The 13,077-nt window shown below is 41.7% G+C and overlaps 1 protein-coding gene across 1 annotated transcript; it reads left to right on the top strand.

The window, feature by feature from the left end:
• The first annotated feature begins 751 nt into the window (after positions 1-751).
• Positions 752-1,651, top strand: LOC105546630 (olfactory receptor-like protein OLF3). Its single transcript, XM_011989902.1, has one exon. The coding sequence runs from the start codon at positions 752-754 to the stop codon at positions 1,649-1,651; it is 900 nt and encodes a 299-aa protein (XP_011845292.1).
• Positions 1,652-13,077: the final 11,426 nt, after the last annotated feature.

Below are 13,077 nucleotides of genomic sequence, written 5' to 3'. Positions count from 1 at the left end.
TTCTTCTCCTTCATAGCACTTAGTACAATTATACTTAATTAATTGTTTGTAATTATGGCTGTAATCTGTGTGTCCCTAGATAAATTTATAAGAACCAAGAAAACAAGGGCCCATGTTTCTATCTTTCTTGCTCACAGGCAGGTAACCAATGCCTGGCACAGACCCTGGCACACCAGCTGGGGATTAGTAGATATTGGTTTCAAGGACTACAGCTTTATCTGGACTTGTGGGAGAAATGAAAAGGATGTGAGAGGATTCCTGTCTGGACTTGGTAGGCCCTAGAAGAAGCATGAAGAGCAGCCCAATCCAGAGTTAAGAAATGAGCTGAGAAAGTCCAGGACATCCCTATGGTTCTCAAGTGTCTGATTACAATACTTTACCCACTGCTACCCCACGGTGAAGAATCCTTCCTTTCTTTCCTATCTTCCATATTCCTTCCCTCCTTTTCCATTTTTCTATTGTCTTTCCTTAGTTTTTCTTTCCTTCTCTCATCCTTTCTTCTCTATCATTCTTTCTACATTGATAGATTACCTCGTACACAACTGTAACTGCTCAGTCCTAGACGTGAAAGGATGGCCAAAACGGGGACTTTGTCCTTCAGAATCTCTCAGAATTTGGTTTAGTGTCAGAATCCAAATGTCCTTTCCGCCAAGACCTTTGCATTCCCTCCTAACCACCTAGATTGAAGAAGTGAGGTTCAATGTCCCAACTGGGAAGGGACAACGTAACCTGGGTGAGTGAGTTCATCCTAATGGGTCTCTCCAGTGACAGGCAAACCCAGGCTGGACTCTTTGTCTTATTTGGGGCCACCTACCTGCTGACCCTGCTGGGCAATGGGCTCATCCTGCTCCTGATCTGGCTGGACGTGAGACTCCACCTGCCCATGTATTTCTTCCTCTGCCACCTCTCACTTGTGGACATCTGCTACACCTCCAGCGGGGTCCCTCAGATGCTGGTGCACTTCCTCCTGGAGAAGAAGACCATCTCCTTTGCCCAATGTGGGACCCAGCTCTTTTTCTCCCTGGCCCTCGGAGGGACTGAGTTTTTGCTGCTAGCCGCAATGGCCTATGACCGCTATGTGGCTGTCTGCGACCCCCTGTGTTACATAGCAGTGATGAGGCCAAGGCTCTGCGTGGCACTGGCAGCTGTCTCTTGGCTAGTGGGCCTGGCTAATTCTGCTATGGAGACGGCACTGACCATGCACCTGCCCACCTGTGGGCACAACGTGTTGAACCATGTGGCCTGTGAGACACTGGCACTGGTCAGGTTGGCCTGCGTGGACGTCACCTTCAATCAGGTGGTCATAGTGGCCTCCAGTGTGGTGGTGCTGCTGGTGCCCGGCTGCCTGGTCTCACTGTCCTACACCCACATCATAGTTGCCATCCTGCGGATCCGCTCCACCCAGGGACGCCGCAAGGCCTTCGGGACCTGTGCCTCCCACCTCACTGTGGTCTCAATATCCTATGGGATGGCCCTCTTCACCTACATGCAGCCTCGTTCCATGGCCTCAGCTGAGCAGGAAAAGGTAGTGGTGCTCTTTTATACTGTGGCGACCCCCATGTTGAATCCTCTCATATACAGTCTGCGGAACAAGGATGTGAAGGCAGCTCTGAGTCGAGTTCTGATGACAAGCTCTGAATTAAAACATTAGAGAGTGGTTTGGGTAACGAGAGGGCCTCACTCTGGAGACAGTGGGCATTGGACTGTGCTCTCCAGTATAACATGTGTAGGCATGTGTGTGTATGTGTGTGCATCTGCATGTGTGTGTATGTGTATGTGTGTGTGTAAGGGAACAAGTGGGAGGACCACAATCTGTACTACTCTCTTTTGAGGTAATAGAAAAATGGATTTTATCCAGACTTTATCTTTGGCCCATGCCTTATTCCCAATGTGAGTTACAACAACTTAAAAATACATGCACCCTACAGAAAGTTAAATGAAATATATTCGTTTTCTTAAATGAAAGGAAGGGGGAGGGAGGAGAAAAGACATACCAGTGTACATGAATTAGGAAGAAAGATTAAATTAGAAGTCAGGGCAGTGCACAAAACATACTCCAAAAAAGTCTATTTCTTGGTAAAAATATTTAAATACATGTTTCTGTAGTAAGTGAGAAAAGGAGGGAAAAAAGCTTTAAGTTACAAAGTTCACTGTGCCCATGAGATCAAACAGGCCTTAGGTCAGAGATGCAAAGGCCACCCCAGTAACTCACACATGGTCCAGCCTGGCTCACTAGGGTGGTGGATTCACCCATGGGTTTGGAGCCAAAGTCACAGTAATGATCTCTCAGTTCTGATAAGTATGACTGGGCTGAGTGCCAGTCACATGAGTGTCCCTCTGCTTGTTTCCCTTTCAAATTTGCAGTGGTGGCAAATTGCTGGCCAGAAAGTCAGATGTGCAGGACCTCAAACAAACATCTTGTACACAATCAGATCTAAGGATATCCTCTTGTGAACATTGAGGGCTATGCTCAGAGCTCATCGTGACTGGGAGGCCATGCTATGCATGATTAGAGTGAGCCATGGGATTCAGCCAAGAAAGAATCCTGCTTCCTCATTGGGGATAGTTTTGTTCTGCTCTTTTAATACACAAATTTTTGAGCTCTAAAATCCTAGATTATAAAGCAAAGCAGTGATAATTTATTCTGAAAAATGTTTAAAATAATCTTTTAAAGTCAGACTAAATAAAACATCTCCTTAACTAAATATTATGAATCTCTGGTTTGTCTTGACCACAAAAGAAAACAAACAAACCAAAACAAGCAAAGAAACAACAACAACAACAACAAAAAACATAAATTGAGAACAGTTCAAACTTTTACTCAATCTATTGCAACAAAGCTAAAGGGCTGAAAAACAGGAAATGAAGAGCACCCTTTAAAACTGCTATTAAAACGTTTTAATTGAGGTACAGCTCACATATCACATGATTCACAGTTTTTGCCATTTTAAAGCGGATAATTCATTGACATCTAGTCAATGAATTCACAGTGTTGTGCAACCTCATCTCTATCTGCCCCAAAACACGTTCAACACCCCAAAAGGATACCCCACATTCATTAAGCATTCCTGACCACCACTAACGTGCTTTCTGTCTCTATGGATATGCCAGTTTTGGACATTTCATATAAAGGGAATCATGCAATATGTGGCCTTTTGTGTCTAATTTCTCACTTAGCATGTTTTTGAGGTCTTTCCATACTGTAGTATGTAGTAGTGCTTTCGCTTCTTTTTATGGTTGAATAATATTCCATTGTATGGATATAACACATCATCAGCTAGCAGACATTTGAATTGTTTCTACCTTTTTGCTATTGTGAATAGTGCTACTATGAACATTCAAATATAAATTTTTTTGAATACCTGTTTTCAATTCTTTTGAATATTTACCCAGAAGTGGAAGCACTGGGTCATATGATAATTGCATGTTCAACTTTTTAAAGAAACTGCCAAACTGTTCTCCACCGCAGCCGAACCATTTTACATTCCCACTAGCAAAGAACCAGCAATGAACAAGGATTCCAATTTCTTCACAGCCTCATCAAACTTACTATTTCAGTTCTGTTGACTGTAGCTGGTCTTTCTCATGCTGTTCTCATGGTAGTTGATAAGACTCACAAGATCTGATGGGTTTATCAGGGGTTTCTGCTTTTACTTCTTCCTCATTCTTCCCTGCTGCCATGTAAGAAGTGCCTTTCGCCTCCTGCCATGATTCTGAGACTTCCCCAGCCAAATGGAACTGTAGGTCCAATAAAACCTCTTTTTCTTCCCAGTCTCGGGCATGTCTTTATCAGCAATATGAAAATGAATTAATACACCCCAAAAAGTCAATTTCACTATATGTTAATTTAAAGGGCACTTACCAATCAATAGGAAAATGGTGAACATGCAAACAGAAAAATGGAGAAATAAAATAAATACAAAGGTAGAACTTGTTTTATAACATTTAGCATATGAAAAAATAGTCTCAATAACAAAGAAATACAAACTAAAATAATAAGCTATATTAAGCTATTTAATTCGCAAAGAAAATATTGACAGTGGATACTTTAATTATACTTATCAAAAGCCTTAGACTAGCTTGGACATCGTAATGCCATAGCAAGACCCTGTCTCTAAAAATAAAAAGTTTAAAAATTAGCCAGTTGGGAGGCTGATGCAGATGGATCGAGACCATCCTGGCCAACATGGTGAAACCCCGTCTCCACTAAAAATACAAATATTAGCTGGATGTGGTGACAAGTGCCTGTGGTCCCAGCTCCTTGAAAGGCTGAGGCAGGAGAATGACTTGAATCTGGGAGGCAGAGATTGCGGTGACCTGAGATTGTGCCACTGCACTCTAGCCTGGCGATAGAGTGAGACCTGGTCTAAAAACAAAAAATAGCCAGGTGTTGTAGCGTACTTGCAGTCCCAGCTACTCAGGAGGCTGAGAAAGAGGACTGCCTGACTCGAGAGTTCAAACTACAGTCAGCTGCAGTCATGCCACTGAGCTTGAGCCAGGGCTGCATAGCTAGACCTTGACTTAAAAATAATCTTAAAAGAATTCATGCTCCGACTTCTAATTAAAATGGCATCTGATCCCCCAGAAAGATATTAACTCTAATACAAGCTATGTGATAACGCCAAGAAAGATAAGCACTTCTAAAAATGTTTAAAAGATAATCATCCAGTGAATTACTATATCCTGAGAGGACTTTTTCCTAATATCCAAATAATTCACAGAAACCCAAGGATACTACTAGTCAAAGAACATAACACTTGTCCTTCTACTTTGGACTTCTGCTTTTTGAGGCAGCTGAGACATTGCTCTGCAGACTGTATCTCATAAACAACTGGAGAAAGCAATTCTCAAGAGACTAACAGGGAAGTCAAGAATAAGAGAAGAGGGGTGATAATATAACATGGTGCATTTAATTATTCTGAGAAAGGCCATACCACCAGAAGGTAGAAGAGGTGAGAGTTGAACTTGGGTATTTCGTTGTTTGTTGTTTTTTTAAAAAATATTATTATACTTTATGTTCTAGGGTACACGTGCACAATGTGCATGTTTGTTACATATGTATACATGTGCCATGTTGGTGTGCTGCACCCATTAACTCATCATTTACATTAGGTATATCTCCTAATGATATCCCTCCCCCCTACCCCCACCCCACAATAGGACATGAACTCATTCTTTTTTATGGCTGCATAGTATTCCATGGTGTATATGTGCCACATTTTCTTAATCCAGTCTATCGTTGATGGACATTTGGGTTGGTTCCGAGTCTTTGCTATTGTGAATAGTGCCACAATAAACATACACGTGCATGTGTCTTTATAGCAGCATGATTTATAATCCTTTGGGTATATACCCAGTAATGGGATGGCTGGGTCAAATGGTATTTCTAGTTCTAGATCTTTGAAGAATTGCCATACTGTCTTCCACAATGGTTGAACTAGTTTACAGTCCCACCAACAGTGTAAAAGTGTTCCTATTTCTCCACATCCTCTCCAGCACCTGTTGTTTCCTGAGTCAAGACGGTGCCACTGCACTCCAGCAGGGGCTAGATAGAGTGACTCGGCTTCCAAAAAAAAAAAAAAGAAAGAAAGAAAAAGAAAAAGAACGTAAGAAAGGAAAAAGGAAAGGGCTCACCAGAGGTTTTAGAAAAATATAATCATTCAAAGTGACTCACATGCGAACACATCCTGAACCAATTTTAAATTTTAAGTATATATGAAAAAATCCAAGAGCAAACACATAAGAATAGTAGATTCCCCAAGAAAAACCAACAGTCAGGCTGGTGTGGAACATTTCCTCTACAATAATGCACAGTAAGGAATGACAGGAAAGTAATGAAATAATTTTCTACTAGGTTTTGAGGGCAAGAAAGTATAATCCAAAAATATTACATCCAGCCAAATGGTCCTTAAAGTATGACTTAAACAAGCAGACACTTTCTTATATGCATGGCTCAACTGTGTCGAGTCAATTTTTGTACTTCTTTAAAGGATAGGAAAATAAAAACAAATTTAAAATATAAAATTGAAGGGAATGCAGGAGATTATGTTGAATTAGAGAGTTCAACAAATACCTGAATATAAGGTTAAACCATATTGATAAAAAGGAGGTTGTCACAACTAGAATATAGAAACAGAAAGCTATAGTTGAATGAGCAATTGATTAATTATTAGAACTCGAGAGATGTTACAAATTCTGATTTGGCATTTATGATAGAAGGTGCTTAGCTGCACAGATCAGCTCCTCTACCTGTCTCTTATACACATCTAGATGTGTATAAGAGTGATCCACCCACCTCGGCCTCCCAAAGTGCTGGGATTACAGGCGTGAGCCACCGCACTCGGCTAAACAGAACATTCTTATTGCTGAAATCTTTTTTTAAAAATCAGTAAGATGGTAGAAAGATAAAGTGAAAGCTGTCTCTTATACACATCTAGATGTGAGCCAGGATGGTCTCCATCTCCTGACCTCGTGATCCACCCACCTCGGCCTCCCAAAGTGCTGGGATTACAGGCGTGAGCCACCGCACTCGGCTAAACAGAACATTCTCCTGCCTCAGCCTCCCGAGTAGATGGGACTACAGGCGTCCACCACCACGCCCAACTAATTTTTTGTATTTTTAGTAGAGACGGAGTTTCACCGTGTTAGCCAGGATGGTCTCCATCTCCTGACCTCGTGATCCACCCACCTCGGCCTCCCAAAGTGCTGGGATTACAGGCGTGAGCCACCGCACTCGGCTAAACAGAACATTCTTATTGCTGAAATCTTTTTTTAAAAATCAGTAAGATGGTAGAAAGATAAAGTGAAAGAACTCTCTAAGAGCATAGAATAATAGGGATTTAAAAATAATACAGCCCTTCTACTCCCAGACGTGAAGAAGTAACAGGACAGAATTACCCAGCTACCACAAGCAACTAGAAAACTGGAAAACAGTTTAAAAACGTTGTTTTCAGATATTAAAAAACAGACAGCACAAAACCATGATTCCTGTGAGAAGGAAAAATAATGAGGTGATTCTTACAATCAGCCAGACTTTCTGCCAGGAGGCAATATCCAGACTGTAGCACAAAGAGAGGGAATTTAAACAGACCTGGAAATCTTGCTCAGTGAAGGATCCAGAGATTAGAGGGAAAAATAAGCTACACAGGAAAATGGTTCCAGAAATCAGTCTTTGAGTCCTTGGCTAAACACCAATCCTTATGTAAGTAGTGTGAAACTCTGTAAGACTGAGAAAAAAACAACCTCCAAAGAAAGAAAAATTGCTAGAGTGCTATAAAACAAACAATTTCCAGAACTCCTCCGGGGCCAGGATTCATTTTAGCACTCTTTGGCCAGAGCAAAGAAACGTTACTGAGTATACAAAGCGCTCCATATGAGTTGCAAAGATGCTATGTCTTAGAAGTTGAGCAAAATTAGTCCTAGAAAAAGACTACCATAGGCCTACCCTAAATTCACTTTTTAAAAAATCAAAAGCATCAAACTAATTTACAAGTAACTGTCAGAAAAAGTCTACGATGTTTCAATAGAATACAACAGAACCAAGTATTAAATAACTTAAGATTTCTAATATACAACAGTCAATTAAAAAATTACTAGACCTTAAAAAAAACAGGAAAATAAGATTCATAACCTGCAACAGATCAGTCGACAAACACAGGCCTAGAAACAGAAGAAACTAAATAGGACTTGTAAAGATGAAGAATAAAATACATAAAATTTAAATTTCACTAGATACAATTAACAATAGTTCAGGCACTGTAAAATAAAATAATAGTAAGCTTGACCTCCTGAATGTATAAGCTTCCAACAGCAGAGTGTCAAAACGTATGCAGCAAAAAAAGGACACAAATTTAAAAAGGTATCAAGCCAGGCCCAATGGCTCACGCCTGTGATCCAAGCACTTTGGGTAGCCGAAGCAGGTGGATCACTTGAGCTTAGGAGTTTGAAACTAGTCTGGGCAACATAGTGAGACAATGTCTCTACAAAAAATTAAAAAATCAGCCCGGCATGGTGGTGCGTGCCTGTGGTCCCAGCTACTCCAGAGGCTGAGGTGGGAGGATTGCTTGAGCCTGGGAGGCAGAGGATGCAGTGAGCTGTGATTGAGCCACTGCACTGCAGCCTGCATGACAGAGCCAGACTCTGTCTAAAAATTAAAATTTAAATTTAAAAATGCACAATTAGAGTAGAATAATTCAACACTTGCCTCTCAGTAAATGAACAACTAGACAGAAAATCCGTAAGGATACAGAGCATGTAGAAGACCTGAACAATGCTATCGACTAACTGACCTAGCTGACATTTATAGAACACTCCATCCAACATCAGCAGAACACACATTCTTTTCAAGGGCACATGGAGCATTCATAAGGACTGATAATCCACTGGGCCATGAAGCAAATCTCAAGAAATGTTAAAAGACTGAAATCATGCAGATTATGTTCTCTAATCACAATAGAATTAAATTTGAAATTAATGCCAGCAAGATAACTGGAAGATCTCACAAATATTTAGATATTAAACACCACTTCTTTGATTAACCCATTGGCCAAAGCAAAAATGAAAAGGGAAATTGGAAAATCGTTTGAACTAAATAAAAATGAAAACACAATACTGTCTATCAAAATTTGTGGTATGTCTTTTCAACAAACAGTGCTAAAACATTTGTATATACATAAAGGGGGGAAAATGAACCTCAACCCTTACCTCACTTCATATACGAAATTAACATGAAATGGATAAAAAACCTAAATGTAAGAGGTAAAACCAGAAAGCTTCAAGAAAAACAACGAGAAAATCTTTGTGATCTTAGGATGGCATAGATTTCTTAAGGTAGATATAAAATCATGAACCATAAATGAAAAAAAATTGTGTAAATCCCATCCCATAAAGTATATTTTAATATATGGATGATTGTATCATATATTACCAATTAACTAATATTAATCAATTACTAATATTAACATTGATTATGTCTGGTAAAATATATAATGGAGAGAAGAATGAAGAAAGACGGAGGCATTTCATTTTTCCTTAAATTTTTGTGTACTGTTTATAATTTTTTAAAATAAGATTATACTACTTTCATAAAAATAAGAATAAACTTTTAAAATATATGTTCTGTAGAATGTGCTGGCTGACACTTCTTTCAGAATGAGATCTCAGCACAAGGGAATGCAAACCCTGGGAACAGATAAGGTATGGGCCAATAAGAGAAAGGATTTCCTGAGGATTCCCACCCCGTTTCCCTCACAAATTATAGTTCTTTGGCTTCCCTCACCACCTAGATGAGAGGATGAATTTTAAGAAGCACACTCAGTGTGATGTTCAGTCAGTCAGTTAGTTCCCCAACTCTAGATATCAGGCTCAGTTGAGAAACTAGAAAAGGGTACAATAAAAAGAGAAAACGCCCTCTCTACCTTTCAGTTAGTTTGTTAGAAGTAAGAAAAGAGAAGCAAAGGAGTCTGACTTGGTACAGATTTTTTTTTCCAGTTCTACCTCCTGGCTGCAGAAAAAGTGGAAAGTCTGGGTGTGTGAGATTCATACCCTTACTAAAACTATGGGGTGGATATTTCCCTTTTGCAGATAAAACTAAAAGAGGAAAGCTCATTTGGTGAACTGGACCTCCAGGCCACTGGCCATTACCAAGCACTCTTCAACCTGGTTTCCCACAAAGTGTGGTGTCAGTCCAAGGCCTCCCACTGGACCCCCTGGAAAGATATCCCAAACTCTAAGCCTTTCTTGACATCCTCCTCCCCATCCAAAAGTCAAACCTGTCCCGTGCTGCCCTCACTAGCCACCGTGACACATTCCCCATGCCCATGAGTGATCACCTAGTAGGATGTCGCAGGAAGAAAATGGGTCTTGTGATCCTCAGATTCCAGAGCAGTTCTAGTCCTGCTCCTAACTAGCCAATAATCCTGAGTCAATCACCCTTGCTCTCTGAGCCTCAGTTTCCTCATTTCTTGAGGAAGATGACAAGGTTGAAATGATAATCCTAAAAGTTCCGTCCAGGTTTTATTCTTTCCTATGATTCTCTTTTGCATTTTACTCCTTTCAGTTGCGAGACTATCAGGAGTACTCAGGAGTCACCAAAGCTTGGTTCTTGACAGTGCTGATCAAAGATACAGGCTCTGTGGAAAGTCATGGGCTCCCAGGTGCAGAGCTCAGGAACTCAACAGCTAGGTAGGTAACAGAGCCAGCTTCTGTTCTTGGCAATTTCTACAGTGGCTCCTTTTGGCCACAGAAGAAATGAAAAAAAGAGAAGGATAGGGTTCCAACCAGAGAGCCAGAGGATGGCATCCAACTGCTCTGCCCTGCAGTCACATCCTCCCAAACCCATTAGAAAGACTTGGGTTAAATTGTTGTCATGTGTGTTTCATTAGATTCTGTGTTCCATCTCTCATATCCTTCATACAAAGCTTTTTCATTTGGATAATGTGTTTATGAAGGGTTTTTTTACACATTACCTCATTTGATACTCACTAATGTTTACAATGTTCTTACCTTCGGTCTAAGATATATTAAACATCATTTTTGGACCAAACTGAAAATAACTGCCCACCACCAGCCAAGGGAATCAGTGAGTGATGGTGTGACTCTGGGAAACCGCACTTCTCCCATGGATCTTTGCAACACATGGATCAGGAGGCCCCCTCATGGGCCCATACAACCTGGGCTTTGGGTCCAAACCCAGAGGTGTGTGAAGTCTTTGCAGAGCAGCTGCTCAGGCACATACAAAGACCCAAAAGCTTTACATACTCCGGCCCTGGGATCCCTGACAAGGGTGTCTGCAGCTCAGACAAGGCCAGAGGCCAGTGCATACCCCTAGGAAGGGGGCTGAATTCAGGGAACCAAGCAACGTCGGTCTGTAGGTCTCACTTCCACAGCACCTCATAAGATAAGACTTACCGGCTTGGAATTCCAGCCAGCCACCAGCAACAGGGTAGTGTCTGCCTGAGATGGGATGGAGGACCCAAGAGAGAGGCAAGACATCATCTCTGCTGTTTGATCAACTCAGCCATTCCAGCCTGTGGGCTTTGGAGAGCCAAAATGGTCTGGGAGGAAGGGTCCCCCCAGCACAGCACAGCTGCTTTGCCAGAAGGTGGCTAGACTGCTTCTTTAAGTGGGACCCTGATCCATTCCTCCACACTGGGGAGGACCTCCCTGCTAGGGCCTCCAGTCACTCCCACCCAGGACTCCAGCCAACCCTCCTACCCATATTCTATGGACAGAGCTCTGCTGCCTCCCTAAGACAGCGCCCCCAGGGGAAGGGGAGGGCCACTATCTTTGCTGTTTGGAAGACTCAGACTCTAGCCTGCAGACTTTGGAGAGTTCAAGCTGACAGGGCAGAGGTGGTTTTTCACACCACACACTATTTTGTTGAGGTGTGGCCAGACTGCTTCTTTATATAGAACCCTGATCCATTTCTCTTCACTGGGGGAGACCTCCTAGCTGAAGCCTCCAGCCACCCTCACCCATATTCTATAGCTGACAGAGTTCTAATTTCTCCCTGGGATGGAGTGCCCATGAGTTGGGGCAGGCCTTCACCTTGGCTTTTGGGCATCTCAACCAGTCCAGCCTGTGTGCCTTGGAGAGCCCAAACCAACTAGGGGCTGAAGGGATCCTCACAACAACACAGCTGCTGTACCAAAAAGCAGTCAGACTGCTCCTTTAAATGGGTCCCTGATCCTGTTCATCGTGACTGAGTGACACCTTCCAACTGCAATCTCCAGCCACCTCCTACAGGTGCGTTCAGGGCCTGCAACAGGTCAGTACTCCACTGGGATGGAGCTTCCAGAGAGGAGAGGGCAGGCTACCATCTTTGATGTTTCACAACTTTCACTGGTGATACCTCCAGGTATAGGAAAAGCTGAGGTGACTAGCAGCTGGACAGACCCCCAGCAAACCACAGCAGGCTTGCAGAAGAGTGGCCAAATTGTTAAAACAAGCAACCAGAAAGCAATAACAACAAAGAAAACCCACAAAAAAACCCATCCAAATGTCAGCAACCTCAAAGATTGAATGTAGACAAGCCCAGCAAGATGAGAAATAATCAACACAAAAATGCTGAAAACTCAAAAAGCCAGAGCAGCCCTTTTCCTCCAAATGACTGCAACACCTCTTCAGCAAGGGTTCAGAACTAAGCTGATGCTGAGATGGCTGAAATGACATAATTAGGCTTCAGGATGTGGATAAAAATGAACTTCACTGAGCTAAAAGAGCATGTCGTAACCCAATGCAAAGAAGTTGAGAACCATGATAAAACAATGCAGGAGCTGACAGTCAAAATAGCCAGTTTGGAGAGAACATAACTCATTGAAAAACACCCCACAATAACTTCACAATTCAATCACAAGTATTAATAGCAGAATAGACCAAGCAGAGGAAAGAATCTCAGAGCTTGAAGACTGGCTTTCTGAATTAAGACAGGCAGACAAGAATAGAAAAAAAGAATGAAAAGAAATGAATAAAACCTCTGAAAATATGATATTATGTAAAGACACAATCTGTGACAGATTGGGGTACCTGAAAGAGATGGGAAGAACAGAACCAAATTGGGAAACATACTTCAGGATATCATCCAGGAGAACTTTTTCAACCTAGCAAGACAGGCCAATATTCAAATTCAGGAAATGCTGAGAACCCCAGTAAGATACTCCACAAAAAGATCATCCCCAAGACACATAATCATCATCAGATACTCCAAGATCAAAATGAAAGAAAAAAATATATATTAAGAGCAAACAGAAAGAAAAGCCAGGTCACCTACAAAGGGAAGCCCATCAGACTAACCATGGACCTCTCAGTGGAAGTCCTACTAGCAAGAAAATATTGGGGGCCAATATTCAATGTTATTAAAGAAAGTAATTTCCAATACAGAATTTCATATCTAATCAAACTAAGCCTTATAAGCGAAGGAGAAATAAGAACCTTTTCAGACAAGCAAATGCTGAGGGAATTCATGACCGCCAGACTTGCCTTACAAGAGCTCCTGAAAGAACCACTAAATATGGAGAGGAAAATCCATTACCAGCCACTACAAAAACACACTGAAGTATACAAACAAGTGGCACTATA

The sequence above is a fragment of the Mandrillus leucophaeus genome, unplaced genomic scaffold (genome assembly GCF_000951045.1).
Source record: "Mandrillus leucophaeus isolate KB7577 unplaced genomic scaffold, Mleu.le_1.0 Scaffold365, whole genome shotgun sequence".
Classification (NCBI taxonomy): Eukaryota; Metazoa; Chordata; class Mammalia; order Primates; family Cercopithecidae; genus Mandrillus; species Mandrillus leucophaeus.
This window is presented reverse-complemented; position numbering and strand designations above follow the sequence as displayed.

Excerpts from the sequence above, each read along its gene's own strand:
- LOC105546630 (XM_011989902.1), top strand. The coding sequence starts at position 752 with ATGGGTCTCTCCAGTGACAGGCAAACCCAGGCTGGACTCTTTGTCTTA.